The sequence below is a fragment of the Leptopilina heterotoma genome, unplaced genomic scaffold (assembly GCF_015476425.1).
Source record: "Leptopilina heterotoma isolate Lh14 unplaced genomic scaffold, ASM1547642v1 Lhet_278, whole genome shotgun sequence".
Taxonomy (NCBI): domain Eukaryota; kingdom Metazoa; phylum Arthropoda; class Insecta; order Hymenoptera; family Figitidae; genus Leptopilina; species Leptopilina heterotoma.
Window position 1 is genome coordinate 1,853,703 of NW_025110986.1, and position 25,850 is coordinate 1,879,552.

Genomic DNA, 25,850 nt, shown 5'->3' on the forward strand with positions numbered 1-25,850 from the left:
TTCCTTGAAACCAACATGACGAGAAATAGAATAGGGAATGTAACTTTTTTTCGTCTGATCACATAAAACTTTTACTACCGGAAATTTTTTTTTCGTCTGTTTCACTGTCACTCTAAATCAGGAGAAACCAAACAATAGGTTTCTAAATGGACCTTGACAGTAACATTGAAGTCCACTCGACCTTAGCCTTCAGTCATGACATCTTGAAATTCTCGTGATTGAGTTAATTGGGGGAAATAGTTTGATATTTAATTGATTTTATTTGCTTGGATATTTTTTAGCTTTTTTAACCCCTTCACAGAGCTGTAAAAATAACGTTTTGTATCAGTAAAAAAAATGTTTTCTAATACACTGAAAAAAATATATTTATGATACTGCCATCGTGCCATAAATATGGCCAATACTAACATATTATATTGGTGGATATGGGATAACCATACAGTATTGCTGTTTCAGCTATACGCAGTGTAGAACAGCCATATGTATGTGAAGAACACCAATACTGTATTTGAAGAACAGAAATACAGTATTGCTGTTTCAGCTATACGTCCTTACTATACTCGTATGACAAAATCGACAATATCATTTTTTTCAGTGTAAAAAGCGGTATTACCAAATTTTATACACGAAGAAACTTGAATTTGGAAAATTTGATATTAAAATACTGAATTAACTATATAATAATATTAATATTAACTATATTAATCTTCGTATTCTTTCATTCATTCTGTCCGCAGTTTGAAGTTAGTATTTGTGTTCGCTTTAGTTTTTTTCTTCAAAAAATATAAATATATATAAATAAATATACATGCAGGTATTTTTTCATGATTTATAATAAAACAATAATATTAGAAATTAGAAAATTTAAAAAAAATTATGATTAACAAATAAAAAATATAGGGTAGGGTGGGGCATTACTATTCTTGTTTGGATTTTTGAGTCTAAAAATTGTATTTAAAAAAAAAATAAAAAAATGAGTAGGACCGTTTGAAAACTCGACTTCTTAGCTACAATTTTGCCATTATTATTTTGCTGTAACTCGATTCTGTTCCGAACTATAGCGATTTTACGAATTTTTTTGATGTCGAAAAAAACAAGGGGCGTTACTATTATTGCAGCTATTAATGATATAATACTAAAAATAATATAAAAATTAATTTGTTAATTGGAGGATTTTTTCTGGTTTTTCTCTTCCAATTTCTTACCATTCTAACCTAAATTGGCACGGACCATACTAATTTTTTGTATTACTTTGTTAAAAGCTGATACGTTCGTACGATTAAATAACATAAAAACATCGTTTTCCCCTGTTTCAAATGCATCATATTAAAGTTTGATATGAATTCTATTAATTTTTAAAACAAAAAGTTTTTCAGTGTATTCGTGTATCGTGTTCAGCACTAAATTTGACTTTAGAAATAATTTTTCCGACTGTTTATCACTATTTACAATAGCAGACTAAATGAGTCAAAACAAGTAAGCGAGTATATCAAAATCACAATTTGAGTACCTAACTCCCATGATAGATGGCTCCAGAAGCTCAAATGTGGATTACAATGTTCATTTCACATGACAAGTATACAGTGTAAAAAAAACTTTAATCGGATAAATAGTTTTCTCTCCAGGACAAAGAATAGTTACCTACGCCCCGCGAATAGTAATGCCCCACCCTACCCTACCTATTTTGTTTATTATATGCTTTTTTCTATAACAAATTTCGTTTGACTAATCTAAATTATGCAAATTTTTCTCCTTTTTATTTACAAAAAATAGAAAATTGTTAATTGTTAATTGTTAAAAAAATATCATTAAGAAATAGGCACCTCAAAGGTGTCACTCCCCCTCAAAACTTTCTGAAGTTGATTTATTTATATGGATATTGTAAACGCAACTTTTTTAAAATTCAATTAATTATGAAATATTTAAGTTAAGTTATTAATTAGATAATTTCTAAGTTACAATTTTATGATAGTTCTTCAACAATTAAGTTCCCGTGTAGAAATTTACCGTGGAAGAGTATGAGAAACTGTCCAGTCGCGCTAGATTCAATCTAGCAACTAGATGGGAAAAATGGACATGATTGAACGAGGAATGTGACGCTAGCAACGTTAAGATTTTGTACAGTTATTTTGTCTAGTCCTTGTCTAGTAAAATAAATCATTCCTAGCTAGTTCATATTTTGCTACATTGGATTTTTTCTTTAAAACGCAAACACATTCACTATAAAGATTCGTACTTGTATACCGATAATAAAATGAATTGTATATTATATTGTTGCAATCACAAAAAATTCACTTAAAATTACCAAAGTTTTATTACTTATTATGAACATTATGATATGAAAAACAATCTGAGACTATGAATAATGACATCACATGTCCTTTTTCTAATAAATCTTCTTTTCTCTGTAATATATTTAAACTTGTACACTGTCCCTGTTCAGAAATGGGAAACTGAAAACTTTTCACTAGATTTATAAATTTGATTTTATCTTCACAACAAGATAAGTTACAATTGTAGACTCTTGGTTTCTTTTCATCAAGCACTACGTCAAAAACTGATTTCGTCATCTAGCTTAGTAGACTCTCACTCAGAGCCACCTTCTCCACGATCTTGTACTAAATTCTTAAGTCAGCGTCCTAGACAGTGGCTAGCTAATTCTTGGACAACCTGCTATACGAACTTGTACTGAATTTTCAATTCAGTATCCTAGACAAATTTTAGCCAGATTCTAGACTGTCTTCATAGCGAAGAAAATTAAGGGGAAAACTGTACATTAACATTTCGGGGCCAGGACAGTTTTTTCAGAATAATTTTCCACGACAAATGCTATCTAGCTGTAGTCTATTTCTAGGAAGGCCACGACAAATTTCTACACGGGCAGGACGATTACATTCGACTCTATGAAAAAACATGCCATCACTTTTTCAATCATATCTCGGAAATAAAAGGAAATAAAAAAAAATAAATACGGTTAGAAAGCTGATTAAATTTTGCTTAAAATAAGCCATCTTTGAAGTCATTTCGTTAACTATTTGTTGAGTCGTAGAGTGAGAAAGAAATAAAAAAAATGATAAAATTTTCTCATTTTTGTCTCTTGACTTCAACTTTTTCAAAAATCAAGAAAAATTTAAATAAAATTTTTCTAAAAACACAGAAATCTTTGTTAGAATTTCAGCTTTAAAATATGCCTTCGAAAATTAAAAAAGGTTAATCCGTCTTCGATATATCATTAAAAATGTGAAGCCGTATTTCGACCGATTGGTGGATTGAAATTCAACTGTGACGACTCGATTCTGGCTTCGCGCGGCAGCGAATGAGAGAAAACAGGGATGAATTTTTGCTGAAGAATAATAAATAATGATGTTTCACGAGTAATATAAAGAAACTCGAAAGTTCATCGTTCCCCCGCATGAATTCGTCTCTGTTTTCTCTCTCATTCGCTGCCACGCGAAGCCAGAATCGAGTCGTCACAGTTGAATTTAAATGCACCAATCGGTCGAAACACGGCTTCACATTTTTAATGATATATCGAAGACGGATTAACCTTTTTTAATTTTCGAAGGCATATTTTAAAGCTGAAATTCTAACGAAGATTTCTGTGTTTTTAGAAAAATTTTATCTAAATTTTTCTAGATTTTTGAAAAAGTTGAAGTCAAGAGACAAAAATGAGAAAATTTTATCATTTTTTTTATTTCTTTCTCACTCTACGACTCAACAAATAGTTAACGAAATGACTTCAAAGACGGCTTATTTTACGCAAAATTTAATCAGCTTTCTAACCGTATTAAAGTTTTTTTGTATCTCCTTTTATTTCCGAGATATGATTGAAAAAGTGATGACATGTTTTTTCATAGAGTCTAATGTAATCGTCCTGATACTCGTGGACGGTAGTATATTTGAAAAGAAATTAGAAAATAGAAAAATTTGAAGGTTTTAAATAAGAATTAGTTGCAATTTTGTAGCTTATGAAGCAAGCAGAAAAGACACCAAAATTCAGAAGTTTCTCATGAATTCTAAAAAATTAATTTTTTCAAAACTTTTTAATAAAAATCTCTGACTTTTTCCTGAATTCCCTGTCGCAGAATAATATTCATAATAGTATTAAGACTATATTCCAATTTATATTTTGTTTTTATGAGAAAAAATTTTTAAATTCTAGGTATTATTTTTAAAATTGCTAATTTCATTTAAAAAAAATAAGTAAGAAGTTAGCTAGTTTGATAATAAAATACTGAATTTTACAAAAAACGAATAGCGAACGAGAATATATCAGCATCTTTGTAAAAATTACTATTATTCAAATATTATATACTGAGTGTGTACTAGGGTGTCCCAAAAAAATAAAAAGTTTTTTTTTTATTGGGTCTCATCCCCTAAAATTCTTTCAAATTGTGTAAAAATAAGAACACAATATTTGGAAATAAAAAATTTTAATATTAACCCGTGGTTCAGAGCCTTTGAACCATAGAAACGCTAAAAATGTAGTGTTTTTTCATTTTTAACATAAATATAAATGTCAAAATATAATGAATAGGGTGTCATTGTAAAGATAATTAAATTACCTTTTGATCCATATGTCATAGTATAAGATTCAATGAAAATTAAGAGTGTTACAGTCGATTAAAGATTAAATTTCATGAAAATTTTGATGATTTTTATTTTTTAGACACTCAAGTAACTTGTATTTTTTTTACATTAAACAGTAAAAAATATTTAGGTTTTAATTTTTTTATTGAGAGTCTGTAACATTACGAAAATTTTTAGCCCTTGTGGACCTCGATTTGATTGAAAATGACAATTATACACTAGATTTAGTGAAGGAAACTATTTTTTTTATTCTTATCATTCCTTCAACATTTGGAGCAAAAATTGAAACAATAAATTTAGATATAACCACTAAACTTACTAAAATCAGTGATAAAAAAATACTGAAGTCGCTGATTTAGAGTCCAATGTCAGTTTTTCAAATTTCAAAATGGCGGAGAACTTCATAAAAGTCGATCGAATTCGTCTCAAAATCGGGTAACGGATTTTGAGACGAATTTAATCGACGATTAAATTACGGATTTTTGTAATGTTACAGACTCTCAATAAAAAAATTAAAATCTAAATATTTTTTACTGTTTAATGTGAAGAAAGTACTAGTTACTTAAGTGTCTAAAAATCATCAAAATTTTCATGAAATTTGATCTTTAATCAACTGTAACACTCTTAATTTTCATTGAATCTTATACTATGACATATGGATCGAAAGGTAATTTAATTATCTTTACAATGACACCCTAATCATTATAATTTTACATTTATATTTATGTTAAAAATGAAAAAACACTAAATTTTTAACGCTTTTATGGTCCAAAGGCTCTGAACCACGGGTTAATATTAAAATTTTTTATTTCCAAATATTGTGTTCTTATTTTTACACAAATTGAAAGATTTTTAGGGGATGAGACCCAATAAAAAAAAACTTTTTATTTTTTTGGGACACCCTAGTGTGTACCCTTAATGTCGAAAAACGTAATATAATAATTATGGATTTATATTTCTAAACAATAGCAAATTTTAATATATAAAAATGAGAAACTATAGTTAATGAATCGTTGAAAACGAACTTTATAAATATATAGGTATCAATAACAAAAAAGAATCATGAAATTTACAAAAATTGAGATAAAAATCCATCCTGTGTGAAAATAAAATTATTATAGTGTTTTATTGTCATTTTTATCACTATATCCTCTCTTCCTATTGGTTTTTTTTGTAAAAAGAATCATTACAATGTAAAATTTTCCAAAGTTTCTCCGTGTGTTTTTAGGGTCGCTGAATCTGAAGTCAAAATTTAAAAAATTTTAAATGGCGACCACTAAAAAGTCCTTTACTATTAAAAAATATAGAAAAGTAAATATAAATAAAATACTATTTCAGAAGTATAATTGAGGCACAAGTCGAGCAAAAAGGAACTGGCACATTAGTGGACATTGAAAAAATTCGTCACATACTAGAAGCAAAAGGAGTGGGTGTAATAATGCCTACGTCCAATACAGGAGTCACTGGAGACACAAAAATTATCACCAACAGTTCAGTTACAATTCACGACAAAGAAGTAGTGAGTAAATTTATAAAATCAATCAATCAATCAAAAGTATAAAATCAAGACTAAAACAATTTATTTGTCACTAAAAATAAAAGTTTCTCTTATTCGATCTGAATAAGATCTGATTTTTCCACTATTCATAACTCTCACTTTTGAGAAATAAATAGTTAAAGTTTAATTTCAGATAACATACAAGGCGGAGAATAAAATTTTGACATGGCTATTGATTCTCTTGGGACTTCTTATCCTGCTCGCTATTATATGCTTGATAATCTGTTGCATATGCCCTGGATGTCCCTTTTACATGGAACCCAGAAAGAGAAGAATACATTCGACTGAAACGCTCATTTATCGGGACGATGGGAGACCAAAAAAGCATCTTCGTCGAAAGCGGACAAATCTTGATGGTAAATTTCGAAATAATGTTCATAGCAACTATTTTTTAGACTCATATTTTATAGGAATTTAATGATTTTCTAAATAGACGATTATTTTATCAGCTATCGTGTCAGATGGTACGAAAAAGCAAGCATGGAGTGCAGATCCCATAAAGCAAAATTGGCAATTCAATCGAAGGAATACGAAACAGTATGGTTTGGCATCCCTTCCTGGCGACGTGGCTCATGAAACTTCAGTGGACATTGAGGCAAAAAGGAACGCCTTGTCTTTAAGATTACAACCCGATAGTCCAGCTCCGATCCACAAGTTTCGCGATTTCGCGCGTAAATCAGATGATGACAGAATTTACATCGAGGACGTTGAGGGCCAAACGAGAAATTACGAGGCAGATATGGATTCAATTCGAAGACACGAGATCGCCAGGGGATCGGATATATCGCGCCAGAGACATTTGGCTCAGCAGATTGCCAATCAGAAAGCGAACGTTCGCGAGCAGCACTTCTTTCGAGAAGGCAACGCCGAAGTCCTCCGACTAGTCACCAGAGGCCAAGAAGAGGAGCGTCTCAGGGAACTTCAAGAACATGGCCAAATCCATCGACCAATGACTCTGGTGATTGATCAACAATCTCATCTCTACCGAGACGGAAAAGAAATCCTCCTGCAAAGATTCATCGAGGATCAGGAAATCAGACAAGACCTTCTGGGAAGTAGACTTGATATCGAGGGTCTCAGTATGGAATCCCATCAGCATCCGAAGGAAGTATCGCCAAGACGTCAGGAAATTTTGCTAATTCCCCAAAGACTAGAGACTGACACTCTTCAAAATTACCAGTTTGAAAGAATCGCGCCATCTGGTCAGAGAATTCTTGTCGATCAAGGAGATTATGTAGAGACACGTCAAGTTGACGTTAGTCTCAATCTACAAGGTGGAAGGGAACCGCAAGGACCCAGAAATGGAGGTGGCGAAGCGTTGGCCAGCAATCCAGCGTCAAAAAGCCTTGAAAATTCAACCGACGACACCAGAAATCCGGACCAGACAAATGTTCAGACTTACACCATAAACGAAGTGGAACTATTCAGACAAAATGCCCTCCTAACTCGCCTTCTTCTAGAGAAGGAAGCAAATCGCGGTGCCATAGGTAATTTAGATACAGGCAGTTATCTAGAAACCCAAAGTCTTCCAGGTCAAGTGGCCATGGCAACCCAGACGGACAGAACGACCTCCACTCAAACAGACCGTCAACTACGCAGCCGAAGTGACAACGACGAATCCGATGATGAAAATCAATTACGAAAGAAAACGAAGGTCAAGAAAAAGGTCCAACCTAAACTAATGAAAACTATATGGATCAAGTCGATACCAGAAGAAATCCCCAAAAGTTCAAAAACCACTAAACGAACACCAGTTTCACCCGAGGTACTCCAGGAGATTTCCGATTCGCTCGACGATGTTGTCAATAGCACATCCCCAATAGACGAAGACGAAGAAGAATCTTCCTTCCAAATCCATCGGCGAACCCTAAAAGACAGTTCTGTTAGTAAAACTGAAGATTCCACTACTCCCGAAACAGAAAAAGAACAAATCAAAAACAAAATAAAAAAAACCCTAATTGAGAGGAAAAAAGAACCCAGTTTTCGCATACTAGAAAAAGAAATTACAAGTTTACAAAAAAGAATACGCACCTTCGGTCAGAAACAGTACGAAAAAATCAATCATCAAACGGAGGACGACTCTGAGGAGAAAAAAGATCGAAAAAAAGAAAAATTAAAAAAAGAATCAGCTTCAAGAAAAGATTCCAAACAATCGACAAGGGATTCCAAATATTTTGCAAAGCATAAAACAAACTCGTTGCCAAAGGAATCTGAGAGGAGAAAGAGACCAATTGAACGAAAAGAGAAACAAACTGCGTCAAATTCCGAATTTTCCGAATCGGATAAGAAGGAAGCAATTTTCAAAAAAACTGACGAGAAACCGACTAAACGACCGTTTAAAATAAAAAGGCAATCGAGACTACAAGTTTCAAAAGGAGCAATGAAAAATATAATTTCCCGAACTAAGGAAGCAACTAAACGAAAAGTTAGGGAACTGAAAAAAAGCGACGATTCCTCTGGCGAAAAGCAATTAATCACAAGTTTAAAAGTTACGCAAGCACCTAAAATTCACGAATCAGATACAACACAAACTGCCTATACGATCGTTAGCGCCCGCATGGAGAGTCCTCCGACGAAACTGATTTCTGACAAGCATCAAAAAGCAGAAAATCCCACAAAAATAAAAGAGGAAAGTAAATTTGCTACTCAAGACAATATACGTTCAACTGATGATAGAATAAAAAGAATTTCCCCTACAGATAAAAGAGATTTTTCTACCATTGAAAAAAGTTCTACAGAATCAAAATTTAAAGACGGAACGTCGCCAAAGTTGAAAAAAGATGAAAATACAAGGAAGGAGATTGTAGAGCAAAAACAATTAGACTCGTCTGGGAAATTATTTTCGAAAGAAACAATCGAAAATGAAGTGATAAAGGAACTGAGGGAAATTAAAAACGGTGGGAATAAAATAATAGCGGAGAAGAAGGAGCAATTGGTAGAAAAGGCGACCGTCAAAAAAGAACAATTGAAAGAAGAGGGAAAAATTAACAAGGAACAACTAAAAGAAGAGGGAAAAATTAACAAGAAGCAACTAAAAGAAGAGGGAAAAATAAAGAAAGAGCAGTTTCTAGAAAAAGTATCATATAAAAAGGAGGAAGCAAAAATTAAGAAGGAAATGGTTGAGAAAATAGAAGATAAGAAGGAGCAATTGGTGAAGGGGGCAGAAATTAAGAAGGAGCAGTTGGTGGAGGAAGCGAAAATTAAGAAGGAGCAATTGGTGGACGAAGCAAAAATTAAGAAGGATCAGTTGACAGGAATAGTAACAGACATGGTAGCAGATGCAAAAAGTAACAAGGATCAACTTGTAGAGACACTGTCAGAAAAAAAGGACCAATTGCTAGGAAAAGCAACTGATAAGAAGGAACAATTAGCAGAAAAAATAGCAGATAAAGCAGACCAATTTATAGGAAAAGTAACCAATAAGAAGGATCAAGCGATAAACGAAGTAATGAATAAAAATAATCACTTGATAAAAGAGGTAACAGATAAAAAGGACCAGTTGCTGAAAGAGGTAACAGATAAAAAGGACCAGTTGCTAAAAGAGGTAACAGATGAAAAGGATCAGTTGTTAAAAGAAGCAACAAACACGAAAGACGAATTAGTTGAAGAAATAACAGACAAGAAGGAACAGTTAATGGAAAAAGTAACGTCTAAGAAAGACCAAATAGCAGAAGAAGCGAGAGGTATTAAAAACCAAATAGTAGAAGATGCGTTGAATATTAAGAACCAAATAGTAGAAGACGCAGCAACTATTAAGAACCAAATAACAGAAGAAGCAACAGGTGTTAAGAAAAAAATAGTAGAAGATGCAGCAATTATTAAGGACCAAATAAAAGAAGAAGCAAAAGGTGTTAAGAACCAAATAGTAGGAGGAACCGTAAATACTACAAAGCAAATAACAGAAGAGACAAAAGGTGTTAAGAACCAAATAGTAGGAGAAGCAATAAGCACTACAAAGCAAATAACAGAAGATGCAAAAGGTATTAAGAACCAAATAGTAGGAGAAACAATAAGCACTACAAAGCAGATAACAGAAGAAGCAAAAGATGTTAAAAACCAAATAACAGAAGCATCGAAAGGTATTAAGAACCAAATAGTAGAAGCAACAGGTATTAGAAACCAAATAACAGAAGAAGCAAAAGGTGTTAGGAACCATGTGATAGAAGAAGCAACAGATAAAAAGAACAAATTGTTAACTTCAACAGAAAAGGATCAATCGGTAAAAGAGTTAACGGATGACAAGATGCAATTAATGTATACAACAGCAGACACAATGGACAACTTAGTAGACGTAGTAAGTGAAGCAATGAATAAACTAATGCCATTAGCAACAAGCGATAAAATTACCAAACAAGCAGAAGTACCTACTGACGAATCTCCAAAAACTTTCCAAAAAGACGAAAAACAAGGTCTGAAAGACAAAAGTTCTACAGATGTTGCAGAACAAAAAGAATCCAGTGACATTCTAAAGTCACTAATGCTGGAATCGGATGACTTGAGGTTCATAGACGATTCCCAGGAATCAACAGTGGACACAAGTGATGAGACTGACACAACAATTAAGCAATTTGAAAACATACAAGAAATCAATAAGACTGACAGTGATTCAAGAACGATATCGTCTGATGCACAATTTGAAGAAAAATCTAGTGAAACTTCGAGTACAGAGAAAGATGGAACAAAATTTACCGAAGAGAGTGAAACTTCTGACGATTTAAAAGTAGGAGAAATATCTGACTCGATTCGACAGAATCCCGAAAGTAGTTCCGATAGTTCGCGAACTGTTTCTAAAGAAAAAGCATTCAGGTTACTACGTACATCTACTGATTCGTTTGTAGATCATGAGCAATCTCTGAAAAGTTCTATGGATTCCCAAACATCTGAAGATTCTCCCAGTGACAGAAAAAGCGTTACAGAAGAAAATGCAAATGGAGAAACTAATAACACAAAGGATAAGAGCATAAAAACTGTGTCTAAAGAGACGTCACAGTTTGTTAATTTGGATCAAAGTAGTCCGTATAAAAAATTAGGTGTAATTGTCGAAAAGGCATTGGCAGATAGGGACAAATCGGGTATGAAAAAACAATTAGCGGAAATTGATAAACAAGACCCAAGTGTGATTAATTTAACTTTCAGACACGAAGAACATGAGCGTAAAATGGCTAAAGTTTTACTAGAGGAACAACAACGGTTGCAAAGATTGGAATTACTGTACAAACAATTTAGTGGTACGACAGACTCCGATAGTGATTCATCAACCGACAGTGATATGTCCAGTAAAACAATGTTGACAACTCAACCGTATCATACTCCTCGACATTCACCAAAAGTCTCAGCTACTAAAGATTCGAAAAAGATTTCTGAAAATCTGTCGAAAAATAAAACAGAAAAAGAAAGTACTTCGCGAATATTGAGACAAACTGCACTTGACATTGAAGATACATCGGAAATTAGGAAGCAAACCAAACTGCCTCCTACTGTTACAGAAGTAAAGAGGAAAAACATTAAAGAACAACAAAAATTAAAGACACCAAAACCCATGCCAAAAAAAGAGAGCAAAAATCAAAATTTGGTCCCTAAACAGCAAAATCTTCAAGAGGAGAATGTAAGGAGACAAATCAAAAGAGATAAATCACCGATGGTAAAAGTACCCAACGACACCAAAAAATTTGCAATTGAGAAAACGACAAAAGTCGAAGATGCAAAAAAGGAGAAAGTTAATGTAAAATCTCCCGCAGCAACTGAAAATGGAAGAGTGTTAAAAAAGGGAAAAACCGATCATGAAAAGAGAAAACAAAGAAATATATCTCCTCAGAAGGAAATAAGACTTCGAGATAAGTCGCCAATTCTACTTCAGACAGAACAAAAATCACCCCGAAGAAAATCCGCCAAGGAGCAAACAGCAAACAAGTCCCACTTCCCCGAATGGGGACAACATCCTGAAAAGCAACCTAAATCAAAAGTTTCTTCTAAAACAGAAGGTTTCGAACCTGAACAACATCCTCCAAAGCATCCTAAATCAAAAACTGATTCTAAAACAGAAGGTTCTGAACCGGAACAACATCCTGCTAAGCAACCTAAATCAAAAACTGATTCTAAAACAGAAGGTTCCGAACTGGAACAACATCCTGCTAAGCAACCTAAATCAAAAACTGCTTTCAGAACAGAAGATACCGAACCAGAACAACATCCTCCAAAGCAACCTGAATCAGAAACGGGTCCCAAACAAGAAATTTTTGAACTAGAACAACATCCTCAAAAGCAACCCAAATCAAAAACGGATCCCAAAACAGAACCAGAATCCATAAAGGCAGAATCAAGATACATGTCATGGTACAAGCATAAACGAGAGGAAATGAAAATGAAACGACAGGAACGAAAATCAGCAGAGGAGGAAAAGCAGAAACCCCGTTGGATGAAAACATCACCACACGGGAAACAAAAGGAACAAGCAAAATCACCAAAATCAGAGGGAACACCAAAACCCAAACACAAAGTGAAACCGTCAATAAATGTTGAATCCGAGCAACTAAAAGCTATCGTTCGCCAGGGAAGAAAATTGCGAAAAGATAAATTGGATGATGAAGATGTGACTGTGCAAATTTTTACACCAAAACGACCACCACCATCATCATCAACAGAAAGTATATTGCAACCAATTCCAAAACATCCTCTAATACAACATTCCGAGTACAAGTACGAGAAAATACCGCAGCCATTTTATCTTCATCCACCACCGGCACCATATCCCTCGCCACAAGATTCGCCTGAACATTATCACGTGCATGAGACAAGAAAAATTGACGACGATTTAGATTCTGGAATTGCAGTATCACTACAAGGTGGTACAAAATTGAGACATCAACAATTGTTGGAGAAAAAAAGTGTGTTCGATATTGCCTATAGTGAGGCTGCGCCTTCACATCTTCGCTCTGACAGCAGTACACCGCCATCCTAGACAGGAGATTAAATTATTTTTAAAAAGATTTATCCGTAACTGACAGAAATGATTTGTTCAAGAATTTGTTACTTTGTAATTGAAACAGTCAAATTTAGTTTGAATGATTTGTAATTATGTGCCTACTGATTATGCAAAACTAGTGTATTTGTATCTTTTAAGAGGAATACTGTTATCTAAACTTGAATTTAACAATTACCCAAGTGGGAAAATAAAAAGGGACAAAAAACCGAAATAAATATTTTAGAAACTCCAAAAATTTCGGATACAACATAGCAATCAAATTTTTTTAAAATAGGTAGATTTGCTTGAACTCATTACACTAGAGACTCCATAGAGAGTGACTCTATATAGAGAGTAAAACTTTGGTCGCGACGCAGTAGGGGGACAGAAGGAGAGAGGCGTTAACGAAATTGAAAAAGTCGAAACAGGAGCGGTTGTTTTGAGTGTTCCTTTGATAAATATTCGTTACGTTTAAGTATGGTAGTTTCGTTATTGTGGTTTTGTTTAAATAAAAGTTATTAATTATTATCCGACATCTTCTAGATGCATAAAAAAATAAAATATATTAGAATGTATATTAAAATAGGCATTGTACAAAGAGACACATTTTTATTATTCAATGTACAATCCTGTGTGTTTACAGTTTTCGTCGCCGGGGGTGGCGTCAAAGAGGAACTCCATAGAGAGGGCTACGGACTCGGACTCTACTCTCTATGGAATCTCCAGTGTAGTAGGGGGTTTTACAAATGCTAAATTGAAATTTTATTGTCAATTTAAAAATTCAATATGTCGAACCAATATGGCGGAAAATTGTTAAATTGAATCTTTTCCATCAAAATGTGATACTAGAGAGTTTTTGAGCTCGACAAAGCAGAAGTTTATATCAGATTTTAAAAATTCAAAATGGCGGATATCTTATTTCTCATCATCCAAACATTTTGAATGATAATGTAACTAGACAATTTTTTTAACTAAAAATCTTAAAAAATAATCGTAAAACAAATCATTTCTTTCAGCTTGTAGATATCGATAAGAATTTAGATATAAGTTTATCATTAATCGATGTTGAAATCCGTCCATAAGATTTATTAAGTGCAATATGTCTAAATTTTAATGAGTAATTATAAAATGGTTAGAAATTTAGCAACTGAAGAACTGATTTAAATTTTAAAAGTGCTCGTAAAATGGTTTTTGAATTATTTATATTTGTCATATTAATTGTATAGTAAAAAAATTTAAAAAGTATCAAAAAACTTTAAAAATTATTTTCAAAGCTGCTTCAAACTTTTGCACAATTTAATCTTCACTATATTCTTTAATAATATCATAATCGAAAAAAATTTATTTTTTTAAATAAAAGTTATTCTTTAATTGGAATAGGCTAAAAAATCCATTTTTCTCAATTCTCCAAATAGAAATCATCAAGTTTAATATGGTTTATTTTACACAAAGCCTATTTTATTCTTGTATTTATTTATTCTATTCGAAAGTTCATCTCCAAAACTACGTCTTTTGTGTAGCAATTTGCACGAGGCCGGAAAATCTTCTTTCGTACGTGTTGCACACAGTACTTTGTGCAACACCTGTTTACAAAAAAAGTAATTTTTATACTTTTCTAATCAATAAATATAGTTTTATGTTGATTATAGTGTATATTATACAGTTTACAGAAAAGTGTGCAGAAAAGTACACTTTCCTGCACACTTTTAAATGTGCAGAAATTGACCACTTTGTGCTGCATTTATGTTAAAGAAAAGTGCTACTTTACTTTGATGTAAATGCAGCAGAAAGTTGTTGATTTCTGTACTTTGAAAAGTCTGCAGGAATTAAAGTGTACTTTCCTGCACACTTTTCTGCAAAGCATAGTATAAGCATAGTATACTACACTATAGTATACTATACTATAACTTTTTCAAATGGTGTTTTTTTACACAGGTGCACTGTAAAAAATTTAGGGAGTTAACGGACTCGGGAGTTGGGAGTTAAATTTTTCGAGTTAAAAATCAACTCCAAAAGAGAGTTAATTTCTAACTCCCTTCATTCAACACCCGCGCGAGTTATTTTTTCCATGGGGAGTTAGCATTTGGGTGTTAAATTTTAACTCTCTTTATTTAACTCCCCTGGCATTAACTCCCCAATGGGTGCGACTTTTATAGACCCCCCGGGGGAGTTAAAATTTAACTCCCTTTTTTTACAGTGTGTTACACAAAGCACAGTATGCACCTCGTGCGAAAGAAGCTTTTACGATGAGTTTAATTACTGCTCTCGTTTTACTCGAGCAGCAAACTTCAAACTCATCGGAAAACAGCTTCTTTCTGTACTTGGTGCACAATGTACTATTCTACATAATTACGGATGGATTTTAAAATCTATCAATTTTTAAGAAGAATAAAAATTCAAAAAGGGTCAGAATCTCAAAAAATACTGTAAAAATAATTTTATGGAAGATTTAAATCATTTTCTTGATATAGGTAAAAATGTAGTCCCTTAAATTTTAATTATCAAAGGTTATATTTTTTTCTTTGCATCATTTTCAACTGAAAAACATAGGATAGTCAATAATAAGAAAATTGAATTTTTTTTGAGTCGTGATAATTCACGACTTTATTGTTTATACAAAATAAATTAATCATTCATAATAATAATTAAAATATTCGAAATTTTTTATTTAAAAAAAAATGAAAACGTTAATTTATTATTTGAAATATTTGACAAAATTTTGTTATCAGTAAAAAGAATTCAAAGACCATTAATGTTTTTTTTTAGAAAAAACAATGACATTTATATACTTTCAAGTGCCTTACGGTAACAATTGATGATACGAATTCCTTGAATAAACTTTTTTATAGTAAAAGAAATTCTATTTGAATTTATATACATCAAACATCGACTTCCTATGGAATCTATAAACTTTAGACAAAAATTAAGAAATATTAGTATATAAAACTTAAAATATAAACTACGTATACATGTGTATGTATATGTACACTGCCATTTATCAAATTGTTAGGAAATTATTGTTGTATTCTTTTTAAGAAGGTGCCAAGCAGTTTTAATCGGAAAAATACAGTTCTTTTTACAGAAACTAAAAAAAATTATTTTTTAATTTATCTTGTGTTAGAGAATAACGAGAAATAGTAAAAAATTATTTTTTACAATAAAAAATATAAACGGATCATTAAAATTAAAATATCATTTTCATAACGCGGTGCTGAAAAGGGCACTTTTTTGAACCTTGTTATGAAAAATATCGTTCGTAACTAGTACCAGCAGTTGCCAATTTTTAAACGAGCACTTTTTTTGGAACAAACTTTAGGCAAAGCGAAGCTTTTTTTCCAAAAAAAGTGCTCGATCAAAAATTGGCAACTGCTCGCACTCGTTACGAAATATACCTACTATTTTAGTTCCCGACTGACGAACTGAAATATCTATATAAAATTGTCTATAGAAACGCCAAAAAATAACATTTTAATTTTCATCATCTAATCATTGGCACTAATTATTATTCATGTTTTATATAAGAGAAAAATATTTTTTTGGAATTCAATTTACTAAAATTTATTGGCTATTATTTCTTTTAAAGTCTTACACATTCTCAGTAGGGGAGGATGGGGCAAGGATAGTTAGTTGCTGTTATGCTTAGACGGCTTGCTCAAAAATCGCGTAATTCATGGTATTTTCGTGTCTTAACACCAAAAGATGATAGTAAAAATTTGAAGGCAATCTATCACCATTTGCGAAGTTAGGAGTTTATTTTTGAAAAAAGTATGTTTTGCTAAAATGTCAACGTAATGTTTATCATATTGTTTTCTATATTAGAGTTTCGTATTTATTTTCAAATTAATTCACGTTGTTCCATAAAATTTAGAAAAAACTGAAATATGGACTCATGGGGGAAGGATAGTTAGAGATAAAACGCCACGGTAAAATCCTGTTAATGACATTGCAAATTTTAAAAAAGTGTTTAATTGTTCTTTTTAGGATGATATACATGATGGTGCGTAATTATTTAAGGCAAACGAAGCTTATTGACCAAGAAATTGTTGGTCGTCTGAAGAAAATTGGTTAAACCTCTGATTCTAGTTCAGATGAATTTTAATAGGGGAGAGTCTCCAGTTGTGAGACAGTCAATTTTTTTTAACATGCAATATTAAAAAGCCGATTGGTTTATATAAAAACATTTTTTTTTATATGAGCCAACTTTTTCGTGTACGCCGAAGTGGATATGTAAACTGTTTTTGTTAAATACCAACACTGTGTGTGATAATCGACTAAAAAGCGTTTTTTCAATAAATGCAAAGTACTTTTTTTACAAGTTAATTAATTGGAAAAGGTAAATTTAATGCATTTTCTTTTAGTGTTTTCCTTATATTTTGTGATGCAATATTGCATTGTTCCAATCTACGGTTGAAAATAATTTAATTTTCCTTTTTCAAAATAGCGCCAATTTCTGGGTGTGAGACACAGCATATCACCAGTTGTGAGACGGTGTCAACACCCATCTGGGCAGCATAAAAATACTACTTTGCAGGCATACTATTTAAATGTTGTTTTGATTTTTTTTCTAGTATTTTTGTGCATGTCAAGTGGAAAAAAGTCAATTGATTCAGAAGAAATCAATTTTAATGCTCTTGTTGAAGCTATTAAATTGTATTTATTTGATAGTCATATTTTGGCGAATAAATATTATTATTTAGTATATAATAATATATATTATTAATATATTTAATTATTTCTACTAAACATAACGTTTTATGTCAAACTTATTAAATTTTAGCAATTTTTAATCAGTGTCTCACAACTGGAGACATTTTTTTTTGTTGAAAAAAGCGATGTGCTCGGAAAATGTATCGTAAAATTTTTTGAGTTCATCGAAATACTATACTTTCTTTTAATAAAAGTTGCGTATTTCTGTTACCTTTTGAACGGTGTATTTTATTTACAATTTCGTTTACCCGTTTACAATTTAAGGGTAAAAAATAAAACCCGTCTCACAACTGGAGACTCTCCCCTACAATATGTAATATAACATTTTTAGCATTCGAATTCTTTTAACTATCCTTGCCCCGGTGCGGTGCTGGGGCAAGGTATCTTGTAGGGATTTGAGTCTACAGTAAAATAATGTATAGCAAAATTATAGCCAAATAACCAGGCTTTCCAAAAATACTTTTCATTTGCAGATACAAATTCAAGTTTGGCCGCTAGATCCGAAAAGGTCTTAACTATATCTATCCTTGCCCCATCCTCCCCTACACTGAAAAAAATTGTCTAAAAAAATAATTTCTGTCAAAGTAAGTTTTAGTCAGACTTAAAGTTTTTAATTTTACTTGCCTTGCTTTATGTAACTCATTTGTTTCTTCTTTTTGATGTAGTTTCTGTTTTTACATAACACTATGTTATTGTTTTGTTATTTTTACTTTTGTTTTTATTTATGTTTTTGCTTATTTATATTTTTGTTTCTTTATATTTTTGCTTTTGTTTATTTATATTTTTATTTCTGTTTATTTACTGTAAGTGTTAATTTTGTTGTTAATTAAATTATATAATTAATTGTACGGAATTAAATTATATAATTAAATGTATTTTACATATTTAATACCTACATAAAAAAAATAATATTAGGTTTTAATTAATATTAGGAAATATTACGTAATATTACGTATTATAATTTTATTACCTATAACAAAAATTTGTTATAAAAGTAAACGGAAAAATTGCAAGAAAATATTTTTCGAAGTAAAATAATTAGGACTTGGTACCTCGCCCAATGTAACTAGTGTAAACTTATACGAGGCCTGCACAAGTAATCAACTAGCGAGCAAAGAACTAGGGGAAGCGGCCCCCCACCATGCCACCGAATTTCTTTCACTGGGGGGCCGCTTTTCTTATTATAGCTTCGTGCTCGCTATTTGTTAACTTATACACGCCTATACTATAAAATAGCAGAGATTGTTTATAAACTTTTTTGTAAAAATATACTAAGTGTAAAAAAACTAATACTATTTATTTCCTTCCTTCCCAGAAGAAAACATAAAAATGTTTATTTTAACTTTTAGTCTTATTCAGAAAAAAACCAAAAGAATTTTTTACTTAATTTTAAGGGGAGGCACCACCCCCAACTTTGACAGATCTAGACTTTAATTACCAAAGTAGTTCATATTTCTTTCTTCCGCACCATTTTTAACCCTGAAATATATTGTCAAATCCACGGAATTGGTCCAATATTAACTTATAAAAATGAAATTTTTCAAATTATAAGCACACCTCTCATTTATGGTTCATTTTTTCAAAATTTACATCAGTATAATAAAATTATCTTCTTGCATGATGCATTTGATTTTAAATAAATATTACAACACGAAGGAGAAAATTCGAAAAAACTTTTGTTCGTGCAGAAAACTTAAAATGAAAACTGTATTTTTGGTTATATTTTCTTTCGGTGTTTTTTTTCGTCCTAAATCTCGACTGTGTTTTTTTTAGCATCGGATCTAATATTCGAAATAATATCAGAATTGACATTTGAAGTTATATTATAAACAACATCAGAAATTACATCGTAAATGACATCGGAAATTATATCGTGTTTTGGGACTATAAACGATGTCGTATTTGATATCATTTATGATGTTATTTTGCAATTTGTATTGTCATTTATGATTTTTTATATATTTTTGTTATAAATAGATGAAAAAGAATATAATAATTTTTTTATAAATGTTATCTAATGAAAATAATAATAGATATATTAAAAGACAAAAATATATATTATCTTGCAGTTTATTCTAATTATATCTTTATAATATAAAATAATAACATTTATAGTTAGTTACCAAGTAATATATAATCATAATATAATTTTAAAACAGATAGATATACATATTGTAGTACTATTTTTGTTATTTTTTAATTATCGAAATTATTAAAGAGAAGTTTAAATTTCAGTCCATTTTAACTCTTTGCTTTGATCCGTTCGTCTGAGATTGTGAGAGTCATTGTTCTTGACAATTTAGCCATCCTAACATTTCTGGAGTGGGCATCAACTCCGCTAGATGTAATTTTTTCGTACAGTAAATCTAAAATGTGAAAGTTATTATTACTATTTATTGAAAAAAAATTTAGCTTTTTATATAAAAAGAGAGAATTACAATACCTTTGACTAGCTGTCGTTTCTCTGGTGTTAGTTTTGTTTTTCGTTCGCCAGTATTGTCTTTGTTAGCTCGCTTCTCACAAAGGCATTTATTACGCAAATTTTCTTTGCCCCAAATGAGACCAAGTAATGATCTGACAAAGACTGAATCGTTTTTTCGAATTATGGCTTCCCAAACATCGACATGTACCATTATATTTAATCCAATATTTACCTGCAGAAAAATAAATTAATTTTTTTAAATTATTAGAAATATTTTTACGTATTTTATTAATTTTCTAACTGTAATTATTAAATTGACTTATAACAGGGTGTCTACTTAAAATATGACTTAAAATTTCAGGACATTTTCAGGACAGGTTTCTTATTTTTCCAGGACATTTATATGTGTAACAGCGTTGCCACAAGTAAGGGAAAAGTCAGGGTTTTTTATTATAAGTACTGGAAAAAATTTAATTTTTAGAATTTATAGGAAAATTCTGAATATTGGTGTCTTTTTTGTATGCCTTACAAACCTTGAAATTCGCATAAATTGAATTATGTTCAAAAATTTTTGAAAATTCTCATCAAAATTTAAATTATCTTTATAAATAATAAAATTCTTTTCCAAAATTAAATTATTTTCAAAAAATTTAATAAAATTCTTGGAAAAATTTCAATTATTTTCAAAAATTTTCCTCATTTCAATTATTTTTTATATCTACTGTTTTAATAAAATTTTCCAAAGAATTCTATTATTTAAACAAACTTTTAATAAAAAATGAACAGGAATTCAATTAGTTACCAATTTTTTAAATAAATTTCTTCTCATCAATTCAATTATTTTAAAAATTAGGGAAAATTAAACAAAAACATTCGGACAATGAATAAAATATTTATTTACTCCAACGTTTCGAAATCTAAATGATTTCCTCTTCAGGGAGTCAAAAAATAATAATTAAAATATATAAAAAGAATTATTATTTTTTGACTCCCTGAAGAGGAAATCATTTAGATTTCGAAACGTTGGAGTAAATAAATATTTTATTCATTGTCCGAATGTTTTCGTTTAATTTTCCTTAATTTATAAAGGATCTCGGACGGTAAAGATTATAAACTAATTATTTTAAATTTCTTAATGAAGTTTCTCGAAAGAATTCAAATATATAAAGAGAATTGAAAACAATAGCCTGAAAAATTCAATTATTTCGAAAAATTTAAATAAAATTCTTTTAATAATTCTATTATTCGAAAAAGTGTTGACGAAATTCTTTACAAGATTTAGATTATAAAATTGCAATTTTAATAAAATTTTCCTGAACAATTCATTTCTTTTTAAGAATTTAATTATTTTCACAAATAATACATTTTTTATGGGAATTCAATTATTTAAAAGAATTTGAATTAAATTCTTCGTTGGAAATCAATTATTTTCTTTCTTAAGAATTCAATTATTTTAAATAATAGTATACAATTTGCTAAAGCGTCTCTTCTTAATAAAGTAGCATCACATCCGTTAGATTTACCGAGTAAATAATTTGGTTGTTTTCTTTTGCAGATTTTATATTCTACTATGTTTTTACAATTGGTTTGATAGTCATTTTTTAATGGAGTGTATGATCCTTTATATTTTATGAAATATTCATGTTCAGGTGTATACCCTAAATAAGTGTCCTTAATTTTCTCTGGGATTGGTATTAGTCGAATAATATTTCCTTCTTCTTTCTCGATTACTGGTATTCTTAAAATGTAAGTCAATAACCCTTTTATTATTGCTACTTCCACTTCACTTAAGTCAATAATATATTGATAAGTTTCTTCAGTATTTTCAAAATGGTATCTCGTTCTATGGACTTGTTCGAATTCTTCTATAGTATTTTTTAATATTTTTGGTGTTAGTAGTTGGGGATGAACTATTCCATGTTTTCCGTCGTTAATAGCGTCTATTGCAATATTAATGTCTTTGTTTAATTCGTCAATCAGAAGTGTTACTATTACTAATTTTGAATTAATAAAATTTTCTTTTATAGTTTCGTTTATTGTCAATAAAGGCTTTGCTATATCTCCCACAAAATTGGCTAAACCTCTTTTTATTCGATGTCCTCCTAACAATTTATTTAATAAATCATGTTTACTTTTTAACCTGTCGAATCGTCCTCTTATTAAACGAATTTCGTTCTCAGAGCTACAATAAATAGAACATGCTGCTTCACTCATTTGAATTGTTTTCTCAATCATATCAAATCTACTGTTTACATTAGTGACGTTTATTCCAATTATTAATCGCCATTCTTCGTGATACTGGTGTACAGGTCCTATGTCTTCTATATACAAATTTCCTTTTAATTCTGTTATATTGATATTTCCATATGATAAACTAATCTTCAGAATTATCAGTAGAATTTTGCTGATCATCATTTTCATCATCTGAAAAATCGTAATATAGCATTAACTGGTTAGCATGAAATCTACCACTTTTCATGCTTTTCTTTCCATTGTTAAATTAATTATGGGTACTTAAGAATTGGCGAATTTTCAAGAGTAGAAGGGAGGTTTATTTCTCTTCCAAATGTGAGTTCAAAAGGTGTAAATCCTGTTGTTTCGTTTGTAGTTGAATTATGTGCAAGACTAATAATTTTTAAATTCTCGTCCCATTCATTTTGATTGTCTTCCATTGCAATTTTTAGAAGATTTTTTAATGTAGAATGCATTCTTTCTATTGGCCCATTACTTTGTGGATGATATGTAGTTGTCCTTATTGGTTTAATTCAAAAAAGGTTTTCGAAATTTTCAACTAATTCAGAAACAAAATTTCTTCCTTGATCGGTAAGAATGCTTTTGGGCGAACCAAATATATAAATGTATTGTTCTAATAAACTTTCTAATATGTTTTCACTTGTTGCTGATTTTAATGGAATAAGCATGATATATCTTGTTAATTGAACTTGGATACTTAGTATAAATTCGTTATCTTGTTTCGTTTTAGGTAAAGGGCCAAAAATATCCATTGCTATTTTGTCGTTTGGTTTTAATGGGATATCAGGGATAATGCCTTCTGCTTGTCTTTTAATACGTGTGCTTTTCTGTAACACAGCCCCACAAAAAAAAGTGTCGTGCGCGGCAGACCAGACTAGTCATTTCCTATGTATTTTGACGCGCTGAACACGAATCCGAAGTCCGTTTTGCTCCATCACGTCAGGATTTTTTTCTAACCTCAAAAAATCTGTCGGATTTTGAGAGGTAGGCTATTTTTTCTTAAATTAATGGATTTACTTCAAACTTGGTAACTAGGGGTTTTCTGGGTCGCTGATGACAAATTTGAAGTTAGATTTTCAAAATTCAAAATGGCGGCTCCAATATGGCGGACGAATTTTTTAAAAGTTAATGGATTTACTTCAAACTTGGTAACTAGGGGTTTTTTGGGTCGCTGATGACGAATTTGAAGTTAGATTTTCAAAATTCAAAATGGCGGGTCCAATATGGCGAACGGATTTTTTAAAAATTGATAGATTTGCTTCAAACTTGGTATCTAGGGGTTTTTTGGGTCGCTGATGACGAATTTGAAGTTAGATTTTCAAAATTTAAAATGGCGGATCCAATATGGCGGACGAATTTTTAAAAAATTGATAGATTTGCTTCAAACTTGGTATCTAGGGGTTTTTTGGGTCGCTGATTACGAATTTGAAGTTAGATTTTCAAAATTTAAAATGTTGGCTCCAATATGGGGGACGAATTTTTTAACTATTGATGGATTTACTTCGAAGTTGGTATCTAGGGGTTTTTTGGGTCACTGATTACGAAAAAATGTCCGTGCACCGCTTGTCTCACTTCCAGTGCAGTTGATGCAGAGGTTGTCCGATGGAAGTGCGTTTGCTGTCTCTAAAAAGGGCCGTATATGATCCCTTTTCAAAGTGTAAGATTTGTACTGTAATTAAGGACCATTGGTGCACATATAGAGATAAACAGAAATTTTTTTCGTGTGGCTGCTCCGAAAGATTTTTTGGTAGAGTGTTGTGTAGCGGGAACTGTAATTTTTTGTTTTGTAATGAACTACTCTCAAGAACTGACAGTTTGGTCTCATTGCATCATAGATATCAATTCGGCAAATGCACAAAACTTTTTTCATTGAGGTAATAATGTGACAATAAGATGTAAAAGTTAAATAATAAATTTTTAAGCAACGAGATAAAAAGGAACTTTAATATCCTCTATCCTTCACTACCTTATTCCTTAAAAATACATTGTTTACCTTGTACGCTTTGCACTTTTATTGTGTTTCAGCACAATACTAATCCTGCTGCTTCGATAAATGTAGTAGGCGATGACAACTGCCTCGAAAGGGGATGTGTAGAATGATTCGCTTCCTGTTTATCGAAGTAACGAAGCCAGCGTAAGCGCGTTGCCCTGCAGGGGGACGTTAGGGTGTGAGGATGATGCCGTAGTGTGTCCGACGACGAGTTGACTTTGTCCTCGTCAAAGTCGGAAAGCTCTCATACTTAGGCCTGGGGAGGTATGAGGGTTATCACCCCTAGGACGGCGGACTCACCTGCGATCGGGCCAGGATCCCTAACGTGCAGGTTTTCACATAAATCATGGCTTCTCAAAATCAAAACAATAATAAAACTCCAAAACTTATTTTGATCTTGAGATAACCAATCAGGATAAAAATTTTGTTCCACACAAAATTTGCAGTTTTTGTTACACAATGTTAACTCGTTGGAATCATAAAAAAGAGGATAAACTAAAGTTTATAAAGCCAACTTTGTGAGAAAAACCATTAAATCAAAAAGATTGTTTCCTGTGTTTGTGGGACAGTAGAGATCGAGCAAATCACTACATTAAAAAACAATGGCCAAAAAGAAATTCTTTCGAACCAGGTTCAAAAAATATAATAGAAAATCCCCTAATCGACCCTTCAAAGGTGATAATTCCATCTTTACACACGAAACTAGGAGGAATGAAACAATTTGTCAAAGCCTTAGATAAAGAAGGAAACTGTTTTAAATACCTGGAACAAAAGTTTCCAGAAAAATCTGATGTGAAACTAAAAGAAGGGGTTTTTGACGGACCACAAATTCGCAAATTGTTAAAAGATGAGCAATTTATCACCAAGATGAATAAAAAGGAGAAAGCCGCATTGGCTTAGTTTCAAAGCAGTTTTGTCGAAAATTTTCTAGGTAATCACAAGAGTGAAAATTGGGTGCAAATAGTTAGTGATATGATTAAAAATTTTGGTAAGTTAGGATGCTTAATGAGCATAAAGATGCATTACTTAGACTCGCATCGGGATCGATTCCCTGAAGATTTGGGAGATTACAGTGAAGAACAAGGAGAACGATTCTATCAAGATCTTAAAGAATTTGAGCGTCGTTATCAAGGAAGATGGGATGTAAATATGATGTCCGACTACTGTTGGATGCTGAAAAGGGTTATTGTACCTGGAGGCACCAATTTGAAACGAAAACCATTACACAGATCCTTTGAGGACAAAAGAGTGCGCTACCATAAAAGGACGTGAATACCTTACTTATGTATATAAGAATTTCCATTTCGAGTTTTGAAAATCTAACTTCAGATTCGTAATCAGCGACCCAAAAAACCCCTAGTTACCAAGT

At 31.5% G+C, this 25,850-nt stretch overlaps 2 protein-coding genes across 2 annotated transcripts in view; one reads left to right on the top strand and one right to left on the bottom strand.

The window, feature by feature from the left end:
- The window catches only part of LOC122504102, a 215,861-nt gene extending 201,736 nt beyond the window's left edge, over positions 1 to 14,125 (top strand). The window contains exons 18-20 of the mRNA XM_043614999.1: positions 5,929 to 6,109; positions 6,282 to 6,504; positions 6,598 to 14,125. Coding sequence (XP_043470934.1) covers positions 5,929 to 6,109; positions 6,282 to 6,504; positions 6,598 to 13,106 — 6,913 coding nt within the window. The 3' untranslated portion in view covers positions 13,107 to 14,125. The remainder of the gene's footprint in view (positions 1 to 5,928; positions 6,110 to 6,281; positions 6,505 to 6,597) is intronic.
- A 5,925-nt stretch (positions 14,126 to 20,050) lies between these two features.
- On the bottom strand, positions 20,051 to 20,453 carry LOC122504055. The gene is made up of 2 exons (XM_043614937.1): positions 20,260 to 20,453; positions 20,051 to 20,182 (listed from the first exon to the last, which is right to left on the bottom strand). Exons 1-2 carry the CDS (start codon positions 20,447 to 20,449, stop codon positions 20,058 to 20,060), a joined length of 315 nt encoding a protein of 104 aa, XP_043470872.1. The 5' UTR covers positions 20,450 to 20,453; the 3' UTR covers positions 20,051 to 20,057.
- Positions 20,454 to 25,850: the final 5,397 nt, after the last annotated feature.